Here is a 23,322-nt window from a genome sequence, read left to right as displayed (position 1 = left end):
ATTCGTATCACATATTTTGCCTGTACATTTTTTTTGTTTTTTTCGGGACTGCAGCTTTTACTTTTGGATAAACTTCTTTATATATTTATTAGGTTAAGTTACAAAAATCGATTACGCAATACTCAAAATATTATAACCACAGAGATGATAAACATTTTAAGGCTTGGTTACAAAACTTCAAAAAAATGTATAAACACAGAGGTATGCAGGACACCAACCGTGATAAAAATTGATTTCATTAAAGTTTTTAGCTCACTGAATAAGGTAGCCCTATGGTCGTGGTATTTATTTTGTAATTTGCACAGTTTCGTAACACGATTCATAAGTTTTGCCGACTCGCTGGTGAACACTACTCGACGGCGTATGACGCAATAATATATATACAGAAACCCTGAAGTTTTATATCAGCCAACATTACAATACATTGCAAACGACTTCACGCACAAATAATGTACCGAAATTGCTACGGTCGCGAAACAAAAGTGTTAAGATGTACAACTCTTCACGCGAATTTAATTTTCCTACATTTGTAAGTCCTTTGATTGGACCGCCACTTCTGAAGCCGATGTTTACTTGCGGCAAACGCGTTTTATCATTAACGAGGTAAGGTGAAAGTAAACCAACAAATTAGACCGACTAGCCCTAATAAAACAATTCAAATAAACTTATCAGTAAAACGGGCGCGATTTTATTTGTTTTTTTTGCGGCAGAGAGCTTTCATTTTGCAATTTCAAATTCGCTTAAGTATATTATTAAGCAAGTATTAAAAAGCCCGGTAAACATCAAAATACATCAAAAGCCTGGTAAATAAGAGTTTAAACTTCTACGATCAGGGCAAAAAAGCCGCAATTCAGTACAAGTGGATCTTAATACTTAAACTTAACACGTTTAAAAATGCAAACTCAACTAACATTGGATATATCACAAATATATCAGAAGTATAGTCGAAATAAAGCTCAGTTTATTTTTATCTATGCTATTTATATTGAGCGTTTCCACAAAATATGTTTTCATATGTTAAAATATTGTCAAGAAAACTATGCCATTACAAGTAAAACGAGTTGAGTAGTAGTGTTGTGAAATTCCGACGGGAATTCAATCACGTCGATATTAAAGAGCATCATAAACATTAGAGGTTTAATGTTTCGCCCCGTTCCGAGTTCAAAAAGTCAAGCGTCGTAAGTAAGTACGCGAATGTATTTTGACTTGCCGCAATACCTCCACGTGTTCATTACGTCGCAGACGCGGCCATGATGAAAGGCCGATAAAGTTTCTTTTCCAACGAGAGTTCATTCATAACACGGAGGCGTAAATTACTGGTGTATTTAAACTGGCCAATTGGCCTAGCACTCGCGGCTCGGCCAATGTGTTACTTCAGAGATGCAGTATGTCAACACAACAAGTCAATATTTTTCGTTGGTCGTTTGTCAACAGACACGTTTTTGAATAATCACATTAAAAAATCTATAGAATTTGTTTTTAAATATAGTGAGAGATAAGAGGAATATATTTAAAAGAAAAAATATTTTTCATCTTTAAATACGAATGTTACCTCCCTTGGATAACACCCCATTCCCAAAAACATTGTTTTGCAAAATCTTTTCGTGATATTTTAACACCGAGACCATTGTTTGTCTTGAATAAATTACTGACCACTTTGAATTCATTTAGGGCGTACATAAAACGGCCTGTTTTTTTAGTATAACACAACTTTTAGGAGACTTTGTTCATTTTTCTTGCTGTGGATTAATCGATTTTAATAAAACCACTTTGTAGGAAAGTTTATTATGTGTAAGGGAGTAATTGCAAGCATTTGTCATTAACGGGATTAGAGGTTCACAGCCATTTGCATTCGCAACTGCAAGATTTATCGCCCTATTATTTGCAAATCTGCCAAAACTTCAAATAAAATCACTTTAGTTTTAGTTGCAAACTATACAAGAACACACGTGGGCAAACCTCACAAAACAAAATCACTCACTGAACCGAAAAACAATTATTTTTTAGTATTCCACTTCGCACCAGAGATCGATTTCTTTCGACTTAAATTTTTGACTGAATGACAACCTATTTTTGTCCTGACATACCGTAAATAGGCAAGCAGGCAATTTGGCATTTGGAGAAATTGTTCACACGGAGGGAAGGCAATCAATAAAATGTGTACTATTTTTAGAAACAACGCCACTTTAATAAATGCTTGGGTCAACGTGTGGTATCGCTGGTGGCCCCTTCGCAGAGGTAAAAGACTAATTTCTATTATTAAGATGTAAAGATGTTTTTACTTTCTATATATCAGAAAATCGAAGCTAAGAAGAATCTATCACATGCCATAGATAACAATTATATATTTACTACTGGCCTGACAGTTTGTTTGTGAAATTTTTATGCGATTCATCCTTCAGCCCTTTTGTACGACAGTGCGGTAAATTTCATTTAAAGAATCTCATCTGGGCGAATATCGCTAATGAACGAGACCCAAACAAATGTAACATTCGTGCAAATAACACGCGTTTTGCGTTTATCAGCGCGAATAAACACGATTAGCGATCTCGCGTTTCGTGCAAATAAAAAAAATTGCCGCACTGTTTTTGTAATACGTGTTAATCGTTTTTCGATTGTTTGTCGTTGCAGGCCTCGTAAAACCTCGCCGTGCCGAGATCACAGGAGGGTTGGGGAGATTACACGAAAGCATAATAAAAAGGCCATTCACGCGAGCCAAACAATGCGCCCGTCTAGAAGAATCCCTTCAGTGCGCAAATGTTATCTCCCCCTCGTTCAAACCTTTATCTCCGATTTGGAATGGCATCACAACAATGGTTGTTACTAATTAATAATTATCTCGTGCGCTTCTATCGCCGGTGAGTCGAGCGATGCCGGGCAGTGATAACACGCAGCACCTTGTCACTTCAAAGTTGTGCGTCTAATTGCGCGACGGCGATAAAACAATAATAAAGCACATTCAAATGGAACCTGCCGGCCGCTATCTGAGCAATTAAACGAGCGTGCCGCGAGAGAGAAAGAAAAAGACGCGAAGAGGGCGCGTGGAAAGAAGGGAAAGCGAGAGAGCCGATGCAAGCCGTGCAAGGGTATTTAAATAGTGGACCCAACCGCAGAAAGTACATTCCTATTTGGATTTACCGCAAGAATCGCCAGAGTACTATATTTAAAAAAGAGGCGTTTTTCTCGATCAATTAAAAGAGCTATAACTATTCCAATCAAAGGCTCAGTTATTTATAGCAAGTCACAGAAGCCTGGAGTGATGGCAGGAGCTACCCAGTACCAACCGACATCTATAGTGAGCTATTCAGGCGAAAGCCAGCACGTTCTACCTTTTGTGCCCTACATGAAGCAAAGGAGTTCGGTTCGTACGACAAGCAACGAAGGAAACACATCCGACGACGGCGAGAAGACCACTCAGAGCGATTCTTTTTGCTCCAGTTCGCCCTACTCCTCGCGCGGCGACAGCTTCCGCGGCGTTCGTCCGTTCTCAACTTCGTGGTCGTCCGAGAGTTCGTCAAGCAACGACAGTTTCACGCCAAAGTCCACTTCGAGTCAATCTGAGGAGAACAACACGGTTCAGCGTCGCGGCAAGAAGCGACCTCTCTTCACCATCGACTCGATCCTGGCCGATAAGAAGCAGCCTCAGGAGGAAGGCTTCAAGCTGAAGCGTGTTTGCGAGCTTTCAGGTGAAAGGCCGGCGAAAGTCAAGCGCACCGAGCTGTCACCACCGTCCGCGCCCCAGCACCGAACATCGCCTTTGATTAACCAGCAAACCGCTTACATCCAGGCCTGCCTTCAAACCTACTACCAGCAGCATTTCGCCACCCCCGGCTTCGGTCACCAGCCTTCCTTGGCCGACTTCCGCGACGGATTCCCGACGCCGCCAATGACCCCAGGCACCGCGTTTCAGTTCCACCCCGGCATGCTAACGTCACCCGCCTTTGCAACGCCACACGGACATTACCCGGTTCACCCACAATGTAAGTTTCCACTATTTTAATGTTGAGCGCTTTTTCCAACCGCCTACTAGCTAGTGTGTTTCGCAGCGAAAACGTATATAACACTAATATGCCGGGTAAGGGGTAATCCATCATTGGGGGCTGTGTATCATTTGTGTAAAGAAATCATTACAACGAAAATAACAATATATACTAGCTTATTTATGGTGTCATCATTACGCTGAAGCATAACTATAATACGTTTATCATCGCGTAGAAGAACAATTACCTTATTAGCGCTCTAACCGACTTTTCCTCGATCCACAGGCAAGCCGCCGCGCAACTTCTTCGGTCACGAATTCGACTCCAACCTGGGGCGACACCCGACCAGCAGCGCCACTTCACCAGTGAACGACGACCAGTCTTGCGAGGGAAAGAGCAAGAGGAATCGTACCGTGTTTACCTCAGAGCAGCTGCAGTGCCTCGAGAACGAATTCGCAAAGCAACATTACATGGTCGGCACCGAACGCTATTACTTAGCCCGGCGTCTGAGCCTGAACGAATCCCAGGTACGCCAAGTTTAATTAAATGTCGTTTTGGCTGTGTCATTGGAATCCTGCTGCATTATTAAAAGCAGCTTCTTGTTGTAGGCCAAACTTTAAAATGTACAATTCCCAACAAGAAAAAAAACCTAGCGCCTTTTATCATCATTAACATGCTTTTGTTATTGCTTTCAGGTTAAAGTTTGGTTCCAAAACCGTCGCATCAAGTGGCGCAAGCAGAAGAACCAGCGAACCGGCGCCGAGGAGGCCCAGGATGCCGGGGATTCCCCAGTGCAAGGCGACAAGAAGGCAACGTTCGAGCTTTTGCGCGAACAAGCGGCAACCAGCAGCTATCGCTGAGGCAAAAGGGATTTTCTCACCTCACCGAACAGTCAAGTTCCAAAAAAGAGGAGCCAAGCGGTGGATGGGTTGCTTCAGTGTTTTGCACAAAACGATGCCCCTGAGTTGGCCTGGGTACGGTGTAGGATTGCCGACCCGGATGAAATTGTTATTTGCCGCAGCGTTGAAAGAGTTTATCTTTGTTTTTTTGGTTCTTCGTTGTTTCAATGTTATCGCCTTTTTTCGTATGTCTGCTTGCTCTACACACTGTCAAATATATAGTTCAAAAACAACAACGACTTTCGTTTAGGCCTGTACGTTGTTAAGTCGTATTCGTTAGTGATACATAGCACTGAAATATTATATTTAAAAAAATACACTTTTCAACATGTGAAATAGACTTATCGTACTAGACTTCATTAATGTATTATCCTAAAGATAAATTACATCCAAGTTGGTTATGACTATAAAACAAATTTAGGTCAACCAATAATCCCACTCTTAAAAGAAAACTGTTATGACTGATTGGTAGGGTACAAGTAACTCGTTATTCGAAGATAAACGTCGTTTTTGATGTTCGCAAATGGTATACAAAAAGGTCTTGGAACAAGTTAGGTTTCGGATGAGTTCTCGTTGTAAGAAAAATATGTATCCGCAGACAGCTTGTTTATTTTGTTTTGATTGGCTATAAACTGTAATTTAGGAGACATGACGCACTGGATAACATAAAAACAGGTTTTTAGGACTGCATAGAAACCACGTAATAATGTCACCCGAAGCGTAGAAAATAAACATTGAGCTAATCGTGTTTTAAATGGTATAATGTAACACAATGCAAAGGCTGTATTGCAAAAACATTATATTATATCCACCCTAAAAAAATACAAGATTCATCCCGGATCTATTTCATTGCACATCCTGCAATTGCAAAAATTGTTACGCACACCAAATGCAAAACGTACTTCATTTGCTTCTTTTAGACAGGAAGGATTATGGTGAGGCGGGCGTAAGGTCGGGCCAAAACCATATTTTAAGTCCATCGTCTTTGCAACCGTTTCCTAGAATTTAGTGTACCGGTATTTAGACTTGGTTTCATTAATTTAGCAAGTGCTTTGAGGCTACAAATGCGGTTAAAAAAACAAAGCACAAAACAGAAAATTTAGGACACAAACATTGGTTGTAATTTACACAACATTGGTTGTACGAGATCTAGTTTTAGTCATTTTTGCCAGGAAGATATAATGTAGTTTGAATATTCTTAAATTTATATCACGGCCTCGCAACAAAAAAATCATTAAGCTTGAAACCGACAGATAATTCAAATCGTTTTCCTAATGGCTTCCTAAAAAACGGTTTAAGTTCAAATAAACCAAATTTAACACGTTTAAAGTTGCTTTTATCAAATATTTTTTATTGTTTGTTTTTACAAGTTTATGATAAATAGTTGTGAATCAATTAAAGCCCGCGCGCCGAATCCGACCCACCAGGCAACGTAATTCGGCCCGCGGCTGATTTTCCACAAAACGATTATTTCTCGCAACTGCGACCCTTGCGTTTACAAAACGTGGTAACTAGGAAGTCAGGCGTTTTGTTTACCTTATTGTCAAAGAAATGTGTTGAATAAGCTACATTTGTTAAAGTGTTAGACAACCACACTTTTTATAGTTGGATTATAACATAGGCCTGATAAGGTTAGGGTTTGGCAAACTTTTTTTTTTATAAATATAAATCCATTTTTAATTAATCTTTTAAACATGAATAACTCATCAGAAGTATAAGAGCCGTAATCCAATTTTTGCCCTATAAGTTAAGGCAATGAAATTTGTTTGAAAATTTAAACCGTCTTTGAAATTTGGCCATCTTGAAATTCTATCGTAGGTAGCGTAACACATCTTGAACTCAAAGCAAATATGGTCTACATTTTTAGGTCTTGCATAAACTTTTAGCGTGGTTTCTTTGTAGCTGTACAACTTTGGTGTTAATGACCCTCGCAACTTTTGCCAAAACATTTTGATAAATGCCATTATAACAAGCAATCGGAACTCTTGCTCTAAATTAACATTTATGCAAACATACAACGACACAACTTTCTGTGTTAGTCTATATTAGGGTTGCCATGCGTCAGGATTTTTCCTAACATGTCCGACAATTTAGTGTTAAAATCTGCGTCAGGGAGAAATGACAAAATCTGCTTATATGTTTGGGATTTACCCGTACTGTATAAAATATATCGCCAATACATTCACAATGACGAAAACGATATTTGTTAACATCAAAATTTGTTGAAATTTTAGTGCTGTTAGGTCAAATATACACAAAGTGAACTCGCGAAATACTGTTCATTGGTACGTCACACATTACCAAGTTTATGGCTTTTAATCATTTTTTTTTTCGCTTTTGAAAAGAGTTTTTGCGTTTTGCGTTCTATTTTAGAAAACTCAGTTACAAACTTTTACCCAGCATGTTTTTTTTATTTTGTACTACAAGTTAAATGATGGCAAATCCTAAACAAGCAAAATTAGATATTTTTCTTTATCAAATATGGAGTTGCAGGTAAACATGATTTGCCTACCTCTAGTCTAAACCTATACTACTTCGTGTGGAAACACTTGTTTTGATTTGTTTAAAAAAATTTAGCTACACACAAATTTTTTATCTGGCCAAGATGCTGTTCATTAGCCGAATTTCTATATCAAACATGATCTCCAAAGGTTCGAGCTGATTTTGTTAAGATCTTAAATTTACTTCTTAGGGAAAATGTAATTCCACGAGAGTATTATAAGTACAATATCCATGAATTTATATGGAAAACAGAATGTTTAGTCTACAATCCAAGCACATACATCTCAGTTTCTACAAAGATAGCGCTGATTTAAAATCGCACATCAGTTGAAAAAGCGCGAAATCTATGTCTAGCCCGTTTTGTTGAAATCAGATTACCCAATATGCGCCGTGCGTCTCATCGCACATTCAAAATGAAAATTTGGGCAAACTTAAACTTTATTCAAAGGCATTTTTTACGCAGCACGCCAATATTTTCCAACTTTTAATATAAAAAATATGTCACGTATCGACAATAACTTTTCGAGGTCATTTCTAGGTTTTTTTTAAGCAACCGGGCTAAGTATGTCAGGGATTGCGCGTTTTAAAATATGGCAACCCTAGCCTATATGTTCCTATGCTACTTCTTTAATGCCGCTACAAGTTTGCGTAAATAAGGTAAATTTCATGTGATGTGTTTGGCAAATCTAATTCTAAAATAGTTTTATGTTGAGTTATTGTTAAAGATTAATTAATAAAGTTTAGTATATTGTTAATGGGAATCTGGCCGCTTATCAGAAAAAGTTACCTTAGTTGTGTTGCCTCTTACCAAGTACACGCTAAAATGAATATTTGCCCTTAATTTTGTAATATCATTTCCAGATTAAAAAAAAGAAACTTTTGTATAATACTACCCTTAGTAAGTGTTGCTTTTTTTTTACTTTGATTTCAAATAAACTATTTACCTAACTTAACTTAACATTTTTTTATAAAAACGAACATTTTGTTTTTTTAAAGAATATGTATAGAGTAGCCTTTGTCTTTAGGATGTGCCACAAATAATAACTTTGCTTTTTTAAGTATTTTACATAACATACACGAAAAAACTGATTTGCATTCCGCCGGTCGTCATCACCTTACAAAATCTTCTAAACTTAAGACCCACACAATACAGTCTTTTGTGAATAATGTCACCATTTTGTCATTAAACGGCCTTATTTATGAGGTAACTTTGTGAGGTTAACGATAGTCTACCCCTCTAACATAAATGCTGGATCCGACCCTGAATCTTGCAAGATTGTTAAAACAATGCTATTTAAAGTTTTCTTTTAAATATTTTTAAACTTATTTTTTTCTAGATACTATTGGGTCGCACAACAAGATCAAAAGCGGTCTGCTTTTAAAAATAGTTTTCCTAGCGCGGATTAGGGCCCAGTAAAGCACAATGAGAGACAGTGCCACTGGCGACTGGATTTGTTGACATTAAAACCTTCCTCTTCGGACATTTCCATAAACTTACATGCAAGCTGCTTCCTAACCCACTGTCACAATAAACAATTATAAAACCTATACGTCAAAAACAAACTCGTGAGAACAAAGTTGGTACTTTTCGAACTTATTTAATTACGGCCAAATGCGAGAGGTGCGTTGAAGTTCAAACAGTCGTGTTGACACCAAAAAGGCCAATACGGCATGAACGTTGCTTTTAGGTCTACTGGTGAGCGTTATAAATTAACCAAGTTCACAAAACGTGTTACTTGCGCAAACTTAACCACACCGGTCGATACACTATATACAAATTCCACGAGAGAGAGCACATAACGTTAAACCCGGTGAAAGCGAGAAAAACGTGCGCAGTCGGCAGCGCACAACAACAACAGGTCCAGAGCCGCCAGACAAAAAAAAAGAGAGAGAGAGAAAGCATGACTTGTTATTCGTCAGTATCTCGCCAGCTCGAACCAGCTCGAACCGGTCGCACGGAACGGGTGTTTTTCGGCAGTGGCGGTGGCCTCAGTGGAAGTGGTCGGTGCGCAACAAAACGTCAACAGAAAGAGTCGGATCAGGCTTCGGTTTCGAGCGATGAGCTCACGAGTTCTGCTCTACACGGTCACGTGCCTGCAGCTTGGCAACAAGGCGCTCCAGCTGGCGTTTGGCCTCACATTGCGGGAAGTTGGACATGTTGTAGTACTGCGGCGCGATCTTGACTAGCCTGCAGAGCAAAGCAGGTTGTTGTTTGATTAATTTTTGTTAAACAGTTGAGACTGGAAGCTTTGCAAAAATAAAAGCAAAGAAAATTGTATCAGGACTCAAAATTTATTTTTATTAGGATTTTTGTAAAATATAAAATCGTAAAAAACAGTATTTTAAACGACCGAATTTATAAAACTTTTAAAAAATTGGGGATTAGGAGATTTAAGTGTTTCTATTTTCTAATGGAATGAGTGAATGCTTTTGCGCAAAACGTTGTACACCTAGTTTTAATGTAATTTAACAATTAAACTAAAATAAATTTTACCGTGTATATTTTACATATAAGTCACTAATATTTATAAAAAAGTGTTCTTAACCACGCCGGTAAATCTTATAGTGACTTTGGTGCCTAAATACGAAATAGACAAATAATGTTTAAAGCAAAATTCCATGGCTCATTAAGAGAAAAAAAATTTAGATTCTATTTCGAAACGAACTAAATTAGCAAAGGTTGGCTCGAACCAAAACAAGCTAATGCTTACCGCTAACCAGCCCCTCCGTTTAAACTTAATTTTCGGTTTTCCTTATACTCTTAGTTCTTGAAAATTGTGAAGGTAAATTCCTTATCCTTTTAATTTTTTTTAAATTGTGAAATAAATTTGGCGCGAGGCAACTTTGTTTATAATTGAGACCGCAAACTTTCGCAAAGCGGAAAGCAAGAAAAAAAAACGGGACTAAACATTTATTTTTATTTGATTTTTTTTTTATAAATAAAATCTTAAAAAATAGTATTTTACAAGACCGAATTTATAAATCCTTTAAAAAATACCGATTAAAAATTAAAAAAAAATAAAAATAAAATGTTTTTTTTAAATGCAATAAGTAAATGATTTTGCGCAAAAGTTGGTATACCTGTTTAACTGGTTTAATGTAATTTAACAATCGAACTTAAATCTATTTTGCGACATACAATTTTTTTTAAATTACCAAAGTCACTATAAATATTAACGAGCTAACAGTGCCTTGTTAAAAACTTGTAATGGCTTTGGCGCTTATATGAAATAAATAAATAAATACTGTTTGAGACAGAATGCTATGGCCGAGTAAAAAATAAATAAAATTAAAAAATGTAATTTTTGGTAAAGGTGAATAGGTAAATTCGAAATTTGAAAGAAAGGGGTTTAATATAGGGGGTAAAATGCATAGCACTTTTAGCACACAAAGTATGTTACATGACCTATCGGCATTTCTATGCATTAAAACAACACAATACTATTATCCAGTTATCGGTTGCGCTTCTAATCATAATTTCTCGTTTTTGACACAGATAATTTCGCCCTGGTCAGCTCACCATTCCGGCTTGACGTCGGTGCAAGTTCGGATGTAGTTCTTGGTGGTGAGCACGAATTCGTTGTAGAGCACCCACTCGGGCTTGTGGTCCAGGCACGTGGATGGATGCAGCTGAACAACCTGGTTGTCCTTCACTGTCAGATAGTGACCTGTGCGCTCCAAGTGCGCCACCTAAAGTAGGAATAAAGAATATTTAAGGGATCGCAAGATGAGGTAAAGTTGAACTGTGCGACGGTTTTCGCTTTCAGCGGTTCTTGGCGAATTTTAGGATCCCGCAAAATGAAAAAAAGTATCGAAAATTAAATTAAAATGAGAGGTAAATAATTGTTTATTTAGGTTATAATTTTGTTTTGTTTGAATTAAATATTTTTAAGCAGGTCAAATATATTTTCGAATTCCATTCTTAGCGGTCCAAGGCACTGGGAACAGCAGGGAGTTCAAAACTTGCCAACGAAGCGTTATATTTTATATTATGTGATACGTGCGATGTATGAATATAACATATTGTAACAGGCCAAACATTGCTGACATTCGGATGTGAATCAGTAGTCTTCCGCTTGGGTTGAAGAGAAGCATTCAACCGCATATGTATAGCTTTTTATTAAAAAGCTGAATTGAAAAACAATTGCTTTTGTCGGTCGCTAAGTGATTTGTTTAAATGAGTTTTTAATAAACAAAATTATATAAATGTTTTTTCGCCTAAAATATAGGTCGAATTTTAGTTACTGAAGAAATACTACGACTTCTTAAAATATTTATTTGATTAAAAAAATGTCATTTGTTTATATGACAGAAATGTACATTTTACCATATTAAATGGGGCATCGGTAGTTTCGCATCCTCTACAGATGTTAACATTTTTGATTTTTTTGGTGACGGTAAATTATTAATGTTATGTTATTGCTATAAGGGGGATTGTTTTACAGCCGATTCTAACAATACGAAATGGATGAGAACATGTATCTTAACATTATATAACCTACATTTTAATTTACGTAGTTTTTTTTAAAACACGACAGTGTTTACCGTTCGTACTACATTGTCATTAGTTAATTTAAACTTTCAATATAATAAGCATAACACTTTTAGCATGACTTGGTTAAAGAGTTTTAGAAAGGTCGTATAAATAACGTTACCAGGAATGGCCGACACGTCACATTTCATTCGAAAAACGCATGTGATCCGATTCAAAAGCAAATGAAGTTATTACCCTGATCAAAAACGCGAAAAACGAAAATAGTAAATACAACCAAAATATTAGGTTAACAACTGGCCGTAACTTGAATTGTAAACAATAAAACAAATTGCAGCAGAAAAACCTGGAAAAAATACCTTCAAACCTTGCAATTTCATCTATTTTTTCTTTTTTGAGCATAATAACGACGTCACTGGTATTGGTTTGGATCTCAATACTTTTTGCCCAAAATATCGGCTATCGCATCGGTATCGGAATCAAATGTCAATATCGAACATCGCTAATTCCGAATATTAACGCAATGACCAACCTGCATAAAGAATCCAGCAACCAGTGCTTTGCGAATGTTAAGGTAGTAGTCGCGACTGGTGAACTCGGTGCTCCTACGCGGCAGAGCGAAGCGGTCCATGATGCGCGCCAGCTGAGTGCGCACGTTGTCGCACTGCGCCAGCGAGCGGTTGTTGATATAGTTGTCGAAGCACCACTGGGGGGCGGCCTGGTCTGCAACGACGGATAAACGGATTCGTTAGTATCAGACTTCAAACGAAACATTACATTTCTTTGGAAAAACTGACTCCGACCAATGTGTTTTCTGTCGCAATGGCCCTGAAACCATATCGCATATATTTAATAATTGTCGTCATATTGGAAGCTATTGGGAAGAAATTATATTTTGAATCTCTTCAAAACTTTTAATTTATTTACAAAACAACCCTGTAACTCTCCTGTTTGGAACTTATGTTGACAATGATTTGTTGAATTGCTTACTGTTATGCGCTTCGTTATATACCGTTCTAAGTATGCAAAGACATTACCGACGCTTTCCATGTTTGTTTTTATGATCAAGTCTGTAAAACACTCTAATATATCTGTGCTTTAAATTCAGAAAATCTCGCAATTCATAAAGTTAAGTGGGCTGGCCTTTAGCCCAACCTGACGCTTCTTGATAGGTGCTATTTTTTATTCTCGTCCGTCTTTCTATTTTGTTGTTTTAGGGTAGTAATAAGAAATGCAGACTTGAACAACTAGATGGTTCCAGATCAGGGGCCGGCAACCTTTTTTGCACTCAGGCTGGGTTAAAACTGAAATTTAATCACGGACCGGTCTTACAAATTTACAACAACGAAAAATCGAATTATATAAAAACTTTGATTCAATGAGAGACTTGAATTTGTTTGCCGCAACGAGTTCTAAGAGCGTGAAATACGACAACATATAGTTACGTTCTTGAAAAACTCCAAGAGACAACTAATAAAGTACGAACCTACGAACCTAGAGTTTTCTTGCGGACCGGCACAATGCTGCGGCCGGGTGGTTGCCGACCACTGTTCTAGATATTCTGTCATACATAAAACTAATCTAATTCCAACTTTGTCTAATGGCGTTTTACAGTTTTTTAGTCAACAACAAATTTTCAAAAATGTAAGAGAAATGTCCAGCCTAAAAATGGCTAATCATGTACAAATTTTGACATTTACATTCGTAAAAAAGGCGTTTTTTTCATAAATTACAGGTGGATTTATATGACGCATTGTAAACTCCGTGATGATAAATTTTATCTATATTTCGTTGATAACTGGTATCTTGCACAAGGTTTGAATTCGTAATGCAGAAAAGTCGAATTGAGTAACAATATCAATTAAAATAGAATTTCCTGAAATTCCGGCTAAATGGTTGCGAAATAGGAAGCGATATAGTGCAATTCCTCGACATCGACGTTTTCAATTTGTAGAAAAAACAGCGATAGAAGTGTCGGGCCTAATCGTTAGTTATTTCGAAACGATTATTCAGTAGCTACAGGGAGACTTGTGTTACTTGCATTCCAGATGGACAAAAGTTCAAAACCCCGCGATTTGCATAAATAACCACGTTTGTACAACGAGTGTGGCATGCCAAGTTCCGACAAAATTACGACAAAAAAAAAACTGACGACTCACTTTGTTTGTAGGCGTGGTAGACGTTGAGCATGGTGAGGTGATCGCCGTCGATGTGCGCGAACCTCATCTTGGCTTCGTCGGCTTGCTTCTTGGCGTCTCCGGGTCGTACGAAGCACTGCGGAACTGACGGGAGTAGAGGGACGGGCAAGGAACAGCCGCGTCACGCCCCACAGCGTTAGAACAATGGGACACTAGGGAGGTTGGGAAGGCGCTGGACGTTCCAAAGGAACAACGCGAGCCCAATTTGTTGGCTTATTATACGGTTAAAGGGGCTTACACCCAATGATGACGGACGATAATAACAAAAATAGGTGGGCACTTGTTATTAAATGTTATTGGGATCCTTATGATGAGGTAAACTCTTGTATGAGTCGCGTTACACAAAACACGCAGCTAAGCGTTAGGAATATTTAGAAATTAACTTACAGTAAAATACATAATTCCTTTAAAAACACAATTGTATTGGAGGGGGGGGGGGGCAAATCTTTATAGTCAATGCTTAAACAATCGCAACTGTGTACGAGGGGCTTGTACAGGGGACTTAGAAGCACATTAAAACCAACAAAGTGTCCGAACTACATTGTACAGTGCGCGTACTAACTACTGACCATCGCAATTATGTACGATGGGCTTGTACGAGGGACTTATAGAGAGTACAAGCTTGAAGGCAAGAACACATTTTGGAAAAATTAAAACAGTTTCTCATTAAAGCTTACGAAAAAGTGTCCGAACTATACATTGTACAGTGCGCGTATAATCACTTCGCTAAAAAAACAACGTAGACAAAGAAAAAGTTACCCGACAACATGGCGGTAATGCTGAGGATCTCGTTGGAGCAGTTGTACTCGCAGCTTGCAACCAGCATCTTGGAGAGTTGTGGATCGAGAGGAAACTCAGCCATTATAGCGCCAAGCTCAGTGAGATCGCCGTCGTCGTTGAGGGCGGCGAGATAGTTGAGAAGCTCCAGCGCACGCATCAGGGTTTCAGGGGCTGAATAAAAAATGTCATTGCGGTGATTTTTGATACTGAATTTAGTATGGCAGAATGTTGGCGATCTAGCGACCATGTCGGCCTAAGAATCAGCCAGAAACCAAAGATATGGGTTCCAAAAAAAATATTTCATCGAAAAAAAACATGTGCCAAATATTTAATCTCATATTTTTCAAGCACGAATAGGAAGGAACATTTCTAACTACGATTGGCGGGATTGATTTTGTTGTACCATTCTAAAATTTGGTCAAAAAAGCTTGTCACCAGAAGACTGGCAAAATTCTGCCAGCCAGATGGATTTTAAAAGGCAGTGTTGACATTCGAGTGGTGTTTTTTTTTAAATGTCCCAACCGAACTCGACTTGTTTGAAGGACTGTTGTTTGTAGATTTGGATAATATAACGTTTTATAATTAACTAGAAATTTTTCAGCTCCTAATTAGTTTAAAACTAAGATTAAAGATTATCTTATGATTAGAATTCTCGAATTGGAGAAAACTAGAAAATCTGCACGAGAATTCAATTGAAGTAAAATAGAAGTTTTTTTTATCATAAGAACGTGAATTACAACATTGGTCCAGCCTATACAATTACCCCGCCGACTAACAACGTGTTTCGACTGAGACACCACCTAACCACGTTGGACAAAGTAAAATTTTCGGTAAAATGGAAAATAAAATGATACCCAAATTATCTGGTTGTCTTCGTCTGACTGCGTGCGCTGTCCAATGGAAAGAGTAACATTCAGGGTTGCCACAAATTTTTAAGAATAAAATTCAAAACATTTTTAAAAATTTGCAGGTTTTTAAAAACTAAAATTGGTTTGCTCGACGCTTTTTGGAAACAAAACAGTGAATAGATGTCATGGTCAACACGTCAAAAAATATTGTGTAACTGTTTTTTGACGGCACTTTTGAAAACACATAGCATAGGCTGGACAATGTGGACATTAAATATATTAAAACATTATTCAGGGTTTTTCAAACACCTTCCAATATGATATCAATCAAAGCCATTCAAAGAGTTTTAAAGAATCAAATACTTGAACATTGTTAAAAAACGAAGTGTGCTAAAAAATAGAAAGACAAGAGCTCTTTTTATTATGGTTCAAGACTCTGTAACAAGTTGCAGACACTGCTCAATAGACGCAACACTATAATTGCAAGACTGCGATATCAATGGTGAATGGATCCTTTTCAGAAGTCTCATTACTTGCTGTGCGTGCCTCCAGATGCAAACGGCTATTGCGCTCCGTTGAGCTAATCGCTCTGGTTTAGGTTATGCCGATTGAACTTTTCTCTTCAACGCAATTACAAAATATATCAGCTGTGGCAACGGGGATTTTGACAAGCTTAATCGCATCTTGTTGTCTCCTGCTAGCGATCAATAGCTTTTCGCTCTGAATGCAACAACACCTGTTCAGCCACTGAATTTTGATGGTCACTTAATTTCTTTACCTTTTTTCGGTTTGAAATTGGAATGTTTAATTTCGAAAATCGATGTAATGTAATCCTCGACCTAGCATGACAGATTTAAAGAAACCGACGGATACGCATGCTATTTATGTTGCAATTATAATGGAAGTGGACTGAAACGATCCGATTGCAAAGACCGATTGCTGATTCTTCATCATCTATTTTTAGTTGAAAATTTGAAGACTAATTATTTTAGAGGAGACATGATCGTCAAATAGAAAAAAAAGGCATAACTTTTATAAAAGGGGCATCAATTTCGCGTTGCGTATAATGGGTCCCGGTGACAGTTAAATCGCTCCATCACTTTCCATTGTTTGATTGTAATCTAAACCTATCATTTCTACGCTGTTTGTGACATCCATCGGTTGAAGACAGTTAGGTAAAGAAAATAATTAAAAAAGGTCCGGAATGTTTTGCCATTTTTTAATATTCGGGTGACGACTAAACCGCTCGGATGGCAAAAACTATGCTGCTAGGTAAAATAGTCTTGTTTATCTTCGTGTTCAATTTAAACACGATGTTACACCTCGCTGTTGTTATTTACATATTCAATTCGCAGTGTTTAGCAAATCGTGGATTAGATTAACGATTAGAAAGTGCTCACAAGTTGATGTTTTTTCTCACCTGGCGGATCCATGAAGTCAAAGTGGACCAAGTCGTCGATGCCGAGTTTTTTTAGATGCAGAACAACCGAGCCGAGGTTCGAGCGAAGAATCTCCGGGTACGTGTTGTCCTGCGTGACGCAATGTGACGTCATAAATCTCCAGTCATTCCCGGCAAGCACATAATACGGTTGTCGGATAGTAAACAGGCGATACGAGTACACGTTTTCAAATGTACTTTTTGGGTTCTGCTAGATTTAAGACCAGACATTCAAACAGCTTTGTTGGTTTTTGTTTGTTCGTTTCAGCGTTTGCTTTATTGATATTTTTTCAGAATGGCGTCTCCTGGCAAGTTCTATTTTATTTTAACGTATTTTGCAAAGCCTTACTTTATTAGATTTTTCTTTACGTATCTAGCAGTCGAAACGGAGCACACTGTTACAAGTATGCCCATAATATGAAAAAAAGCGTACACAAATTAATACCTAAATACCATACTTTATACCGGAAATATCATTCACAACTAAATGAATCTATGCTGGACTGGTAGATCAAGTTGTAATCGCCTGGTTCCGAAAATGAGTTTGGTATTTTTTTATGAATTGCTGTGGCCAAGGGGTATGAATAAAACCAGTGGGGAACAAAAATAAGAAAATATCAATTAAGTCCTTCCAGGCACCACGTTATTTCTGTGCCTAAATTTCGAAAAATTGTTTCGAAAATTCCAAGTATCGGCCGAATAAAATGTGTAACATTGCGCGAAAAAACTCACCTGCATTTCGGTCTTGTAAGCCTTTTCGGTGTACAGCCGGAAGCACTTTCCCGGCCTTGTCCTGCCGCCGCGGCCCGAACGTTGCTGGGCACTCGCTTTGCTGATGGCCGACACCAGGAGAGATTCGACCCTGATGCGGGGATTGTACACCTGGGTGGTGAAAAGGCGGTCGTAGCGTTACAGAGGCTACTTGAAAAGTAAAGACACGCTTTTTTCAACCATGGCTATGTGTATTTGTCCGCCCTTTAAAAAATTTAGGTGAACGCGTGACTAGAGTCGGCTTGTTTATTTCACCGCTCGGTTTCAAGTTGCATTCTCTAGTGTCCGGCAATATCTCAATGTTTGCTGGACAAAAAATACTTTTTTATATTATTCTTAAGAACGATAATGTTTACCTTTTGTTTTGAGAATCCCGGATCAATCACAAACACGATCCCATCTATTGTGAGGGAAGTCTCTGCAATGTTGGTTGACACAACAACCTGTAAATGAGATTAAACACTTTTTAGTTATAATTAAAAAAATAATAATAAACAAACACAGTGAAATATTAATCATTTAAAGCAGTCACCAGACAAGAACCTTACTTCTTCTCCTCGCCCTTACCCGTAAATGACGACAATGGCTTCAAATGGGAGCAAAAAGTCTAGACTAGAGTATATTCAATGATTTGCTAAAAAATTGAAACTGTAGTTCGAAACATAAGATGCCAATAAAATCAGGTAAAGAATGCAAGCGGCTTGTCCCTGATTTAAAGTTTCTAATGGTTGAACATTAGTCATTTTATTTTGCTTTTAATGTGAAGGAACTTTATTACCTTTCTGCCTATCGCTCCGTTTTCTTTCTTTGGAGGAGCCTTTTCAAAGATCCTTTGTTGTTGGGCAGGGGGAAGGGTCGAGTAGAGGGGAATCACCTTGAGATCACCAACCTCCGGACCAAGGTTATCCACTTCCTGTTTAATTCTACGACAGGACTCATCAATTTCCTTAAATTTGAAACAAAATAAACCATAGCCATGTTAGTATACAAAAAGTACAAATGACAAAATTTGGCACTTTAGAAAATATCCTTTAATTTACTTTGCAATATATCGTTTCAGACAAAGATATGTTCTTAATCACCACATGGACTACATAATTATTACAAATTAAGCGAAAATGATTTAAAGTTGTTGAGATACAGAAAGTCAGTCAACGAAAACAAAATTCATCTATGTATATATATTACCTTTTTTAAATAGTCTTTATTGATTTAAAATCTGTTTGAGTGAACATGATACTCAATTCACAAGATTTTGTGTTCTCGAAATACTAAACAAGGTGGTCTACAAAAGTAGATACGACTGCATCAACGATTCACTGTATTAAAAATCTCAACCTCTTGTCCTGTAAGAAATAGCAGTACATCTCCCTCGTCTTCTTCACACATGTGGATCTGGACCACAGTTCGAATTGCTGCTTCCAAGTAGTCGCGCTCCGGCTCTGGGGTGTAAAAAATCTCCACCGGATGGGTTCGACCCGGGATCGTTAGCAACGGAGCGTCGTTGAAGTATTGCTGGAATTTGCCGGCGTCCAATGTTGCACTCATCACAATGATCTAGGAGTAAAAATTATTCGGATATTTTATTTACAAATAACAGATTTGTACAGTAACCTTATATGAAAAAAGGCAAAAAACGTAAACTCTGAGGACTCTTACTCTATAGCAATTAGCAACAACAAAAACCTTGAAAAAATAAAAAAGATGCGATGGTGAAAATGCGAAGAGAAACAATTTAAATAGACAAACAAAAATGTCAAACACAGAGAAGCAATTACTATCTTCATATAAAACTGGTGTCGGCAACCTTTATCCAGTCGCGGGCCTGACCCAAACTCCGAAAGGTCTTATCAGAATGTTTTAAACTTTAACTGTTACTTTTGTTGTTAAATTGTGAAGTTTAAAATTGGGCCTATTGCACAATCATCAGAAAGCGCCAAAGAAAATGCTTTGCATTTGTTTTGGTTTAAAATTAGAGTCAGCATGGCGTCATTCATGATCACAATTGAAAGGTGCAATATTAATACTAGGAAACGCGATAAATTTAATTGTTAATCTAGTTCAGTGGTTCTTAACCAGGGTTCGATCGAAAGTTTGGCCAATTTAACCTATATAAATGCTAGTTTATAATTTGAATCTGCCTAGTTTCATCTGCTAGGAGGAAGAAACGGATTCTGAGCATAAATTTGGGGTTCAACGAACAATTGCAGAATAACGTGGGGGTTCGACAGGTTACAAAGGTTAAGGACCACTGATCTAGTTCATGGTGTTACTTAAATGTAAATGTTAAGCTCTTAAAATTATATTAATATTTAAAAGACGCAATGAACTAGTGTGTAGCATGATAAAATGAATTCATATATATACTAAGTTGGCAAAACTTTCATCGTTGATAGTTCCAGGTTATGTACGGTGTATTTTGGCTTAAAACATTCCTTCATAAAACACAAATATACTAGAAGTATAACTAAGATTCATGCTAATCACAAAAATTTTTACATTTACATAGTTAAAATAGACAAAAATACTGCCTCAAGCCCAGTTGTAAAAGAGGTGTAGCTGCTCGATGATTTACACTGGCGGGCCAGATCCAGCCCTCAAGTTGTAGGTTGCCAACCCCTGATATAAATGGTCCTATTTATTAAAATAAAAATAAATCATGCCTTTAAGTCAGGTCGCTGTTTGCAGACTTCCTTGATCACTCCAAGCAAAATATCGGTGGCTAGTGTACGTTCGTGAGCCTCGTCAAGCAAGATAACATCATAACGCTCCATAAGAGGGTCCGCCATGGCTTCTCTTAGCAACATACCGTCAGTCATGTACTTAAGCAGGGTCTTCGCACTGGAGCAATCTTCAAACCTAGACATTAAAAAAAATGGAATACTAATTTGTTAATATTGCTTTGACATAGTACTTTATTAGGTAGACTTAATCAAAGTCAGTAAAGCAACAAATCTTAATATGTATGCCATAATTAAGGAGCAATGTTGTCATGACTTGACTAAGTGCACTTCAGTCACTGTTTTCAAATGGCTTGACTTGAACTTTAGTTGTTTTGCAAACAACATGTCTTGGACTTGAAATGACTTGTTGACAACACTGTTCAGCAGTGTATGGCATGGTTAGCAGTGTGTATTTGCCTACCGGATGTTTATACATTTTCAAGGCCCTAAATTAAGGTTGACGAAAAATAAAAATCTTCAAATTATTAATGCAACAAATGGCAACCAACTACTTACAATATCCATTGCAATAGGATGAAAAGTCGCAACTTAGCAAATTGAATTTGTAAAGAGAGTATTACCTGATGGTGTACCCAACTTCTTGTCCAAGCATAACATCCATTTCCTCGGCGACACGCTGCGCCACACTCATTGCTGCCACCCGTCGAGGCTGAGTGCATGCCACTGACTTACGATTGTTTACTGGGGTGTGCTGGCGAATGTACTCCACGCACCACTGTGGGATCTGCGGCAACAAAATTTTCACATTAGTAACACCCTTGGTTGAGTGACCAGGCTGGCTGTGCTTGATAATTAATTAGTAGGACATTTTTAAAGTATTTTGTTTTGTTCGCTGTTACCAATGATATCACTGCTGACCAACTAGTGAGACGTAACTATTCTTGATCGTCTGATGTAATATTTTTCAAAGAAATGTGATTCTAACTTTATATATATATTGATAAAGTGTAAAATTATCAGTTAGCCACCAAGTTGACAAATTGCATGCTAAATAGTATCGATCACACAGAAAAATAGACAATTTCTTCAATTGGCTTAATTTGTGATACACAAACAAGCTGTTAGGGTTAATAAAATAAGGGGGAAAATACCTGGGTAGTTTTTCCAGACCCAGTTTCGCCAACAAGCACAAGAGTTTGATGTTTTGCGAGAAGCGTCATAAACTGCTCTTTATATTCCCAAACAGGCAGACCGAGTCGCTTTTTAAGAATGTCGTAGTACTTTTGGGTGAATGGCAGGCCAGTGAGTGAGTTGGTAGGAACCTTGCAAATACAGGAAAATGTAGGCAAAATATAACCTTGGGAGATACTTATTGATATAGCCTTAAAATCAATACACAGAAAATCAAAATTACAATTATATACGCAACATAATTAAAAGTACACAATCAAAATATTAGTAAACACTTACAGCAGTTGGATTGACCAACTTGTTGGCAGAAATAGATTTTGTAATAGATGCTTTTCTTTCATTACGGTCTTCTCGATCTCGGTATCTGAATAGTAAAGATAAAAGGTTTTTGGAACTATTTTACCACAATATTATAAATAAAGTTATAAATAAAAGCGTGCCATTGTCAGAAAACCAAACCCAATAGGCAACTGAAAGTGAACAAAAGTAATACTTAAATGCAAATATAATTTTATACATTAATCTATAATTGTGCATGTTACCTATCATCATCTCTGTCCCTCCTCTTTTTGTGATCATCACCGATGTCAAGGCGATGTCGTTTTGACATGTTTCGGCTGCAGATTCTACTTGTTTATATTACCAAGACTCTTGGTTAAGTCTAAAACAGTTGGTTAGATCTAAAACAGGAGATACATCAGTTACTTAAGAGTTGTGAACAAGATTCATTGCCAAATGGCACAACACAAAACACATTTTAGCGTACAGAAATAAGTCAGGTTACTAAGTGGAAGCAGCCACGTAAATGCGATCAAGCTGTAGGCACTTTGACTTTAAATTCATTTAAATTGCCAACGTAAAGTACTATCAAGTTTACGAATAATATAAATCAAAATATACACCCACATGATTACATCTATAGGCATAATCTTGACAAATGCAAGGTTTATGGTGCTTTCGTAGCATCTTATCACAAACAAATCTGATTCAAATCTAAAATTACACAAGAGAATGGGCAGAGCTTTAAATGACAGACAAATAATATATGTATTACAACAATACCTAGTTGGCAGTTCAAAAAATAAACAAATGTAGCAATTAATGTGATTAGATAATATGCTCAAAACTTGAGTTGTAGTTAACGGTTTAAGTCCATTCTCATATACATAAAAACACTAAAAAAAGTTGTTAGTGAATAAGACAAAATGTTAATTTAAATCATTAATGAAAAGAAATCCCACAATTTTTATAATTAAGTCTTCTTTTGTTATGTAGTACACACCCTGCCAATTTTTCTCTCAACAAATAATAAGTATAACAAAACAAAGCCAAATCATGACTTTAAAAAGAAAATGCTGCACACAAGAATCCGATGACAGTAGTTCGATAGAATACCAAATAAAAGTACAGCAGTTTGGCACAAAAATGTACGATTTCTATCTTCTAGTGAGTTACAGAAATACAGCCTACCGGACAGAGAGTTAATGCACAAAAAAACGAGTGGTTTTAAATTGCAAGAAAGAATATTTAAGAGCAATA

At 37.3% G+C, this 23,322-nt stretch overlaps 2 protein-coding genes across 2 annotated transcripts; one reads left to right on the top strand and one right to left on the bottom strand.

The window, feature by feature from the left end:
- Positions 1-3,259: 3,259 nt before the first annotated feature.
- On the top strand, positions 3,260-4,840 carry LOC146163722 (uncharacterized). The gene is made up of 3 exons (XM_083380574.1): positions 3,260-3,980; positions 4,266-4,507; positions 4,676-4,840. The coding sequence occupies exons 1-3, from the start codon at positions 3,260-3,262 to the stop codon at positions 4,838-4,840; spliced, it is 1,128 nt and encodes a 375-aa protein (XP_083236700.1).
- Positions 4,841-8,976: 4,136 nt separating this feature from the next.
- On the bottom strand, positions 8,977-22,943 carry LOC146163721 (putative pre-mRNA-splicing factor ATP-dependent RNA helicase PRP1). The gene is made up of 15 exons (XM_083382637.1): positions 22,326-22,943; positions 22,063-22,147; positions 21,744-21,914; positions 21,213-21,376; positions 20,572-20,767; positions 19,247-19,465; positions 18,687-18,854; positions 18,265-18,351; positions 17,870-18,019; positions 17,120-17,228; positions 14,831-15,022; positions 14,033-14,155; positions 12,406-12,596; positions 10,902-11,071; positions 8,977-9,569 (listed from the first exon to the last, which is right to left on the bottom strand). The coding sequence occupies exons 1-15, from the start codon at positions 22,391-22,393 to the stop codon at positions 9,446-9,448; spliced, it is 2,217 nt and encodes a 738-aa protein (XP_083238763.1). The 5' UTR covers positions 22,394-22,943; the 3' UTR covers positions 8,977-9,445.
- Between the last annotated feature and the right edge of the window lie 379 nt (positions 22,944-23,322).

Source organism: Ascidiella aspersa, chromosome 2, assembly GCF_963924565.1.
Source record: "Ascidiella aspersa chromosome 2, kaAscAspe10.2, whole genome shotgun sequence".
Classification (NCBI taxonomy): Eukaryota; Metazoa; Chordata; class Ascidiacea; order Phlebobranchia; family Ascidiidae; genus Ascidiella; species Ascidiella aspersa.
The sequence above is the reverse complement of the archived record's forward strand: the minus strand, read 5'-3'. Positions and strand labels throughout refer to the sequence as shown.

Excerpts from the sequence above, each read along its gene's own strand:
- LOC146163722 (XM_083380574.1), top strand. The coding sequence starts at position 3,260 with ATGGCAGGAGCTACCCAGTACCAACCGACATCTATAGTGAGCTATTCA. Across the intron at positions 3,981-4,265 it reads TTACCCGGTTCACCCACAAT|GCAAGCCGCCGCGCAACTTC; the intron begins GTAAGTTTCCAC and ends CTCGATCCACAG. Across the intron at positions 4,508-4,675 it reads TGAGCCTGAACGAATCCCAG|GTTAAAGTTTGGTTCCAAAA; the intron begins GTACGCCAAGTT and ends TATTGCTTTCAG.
- LOC146163721 (XM_083382637.1), bottom strand. The coding sequence starts at position 22,393 with ATGTCAAAACGACATCGCCTTGACATCGGTGATGATCACAAAAAGAGG. Across the intron at positions 22,148-22,325 it reads AGGGACAGAGATGATGATAG|ATACCGAGATCGAGAAGACC; the intron begins GTAACATGCACA and ends TTTACTATTCAG. Across the intron at positions 19,466-20,571 it reads AACAGCGACCTGACTTAAAG|ATCATTGTGATGAGTGCAAC; the intron begins GCATGATTTATT and ends TTTTACTCCTAG.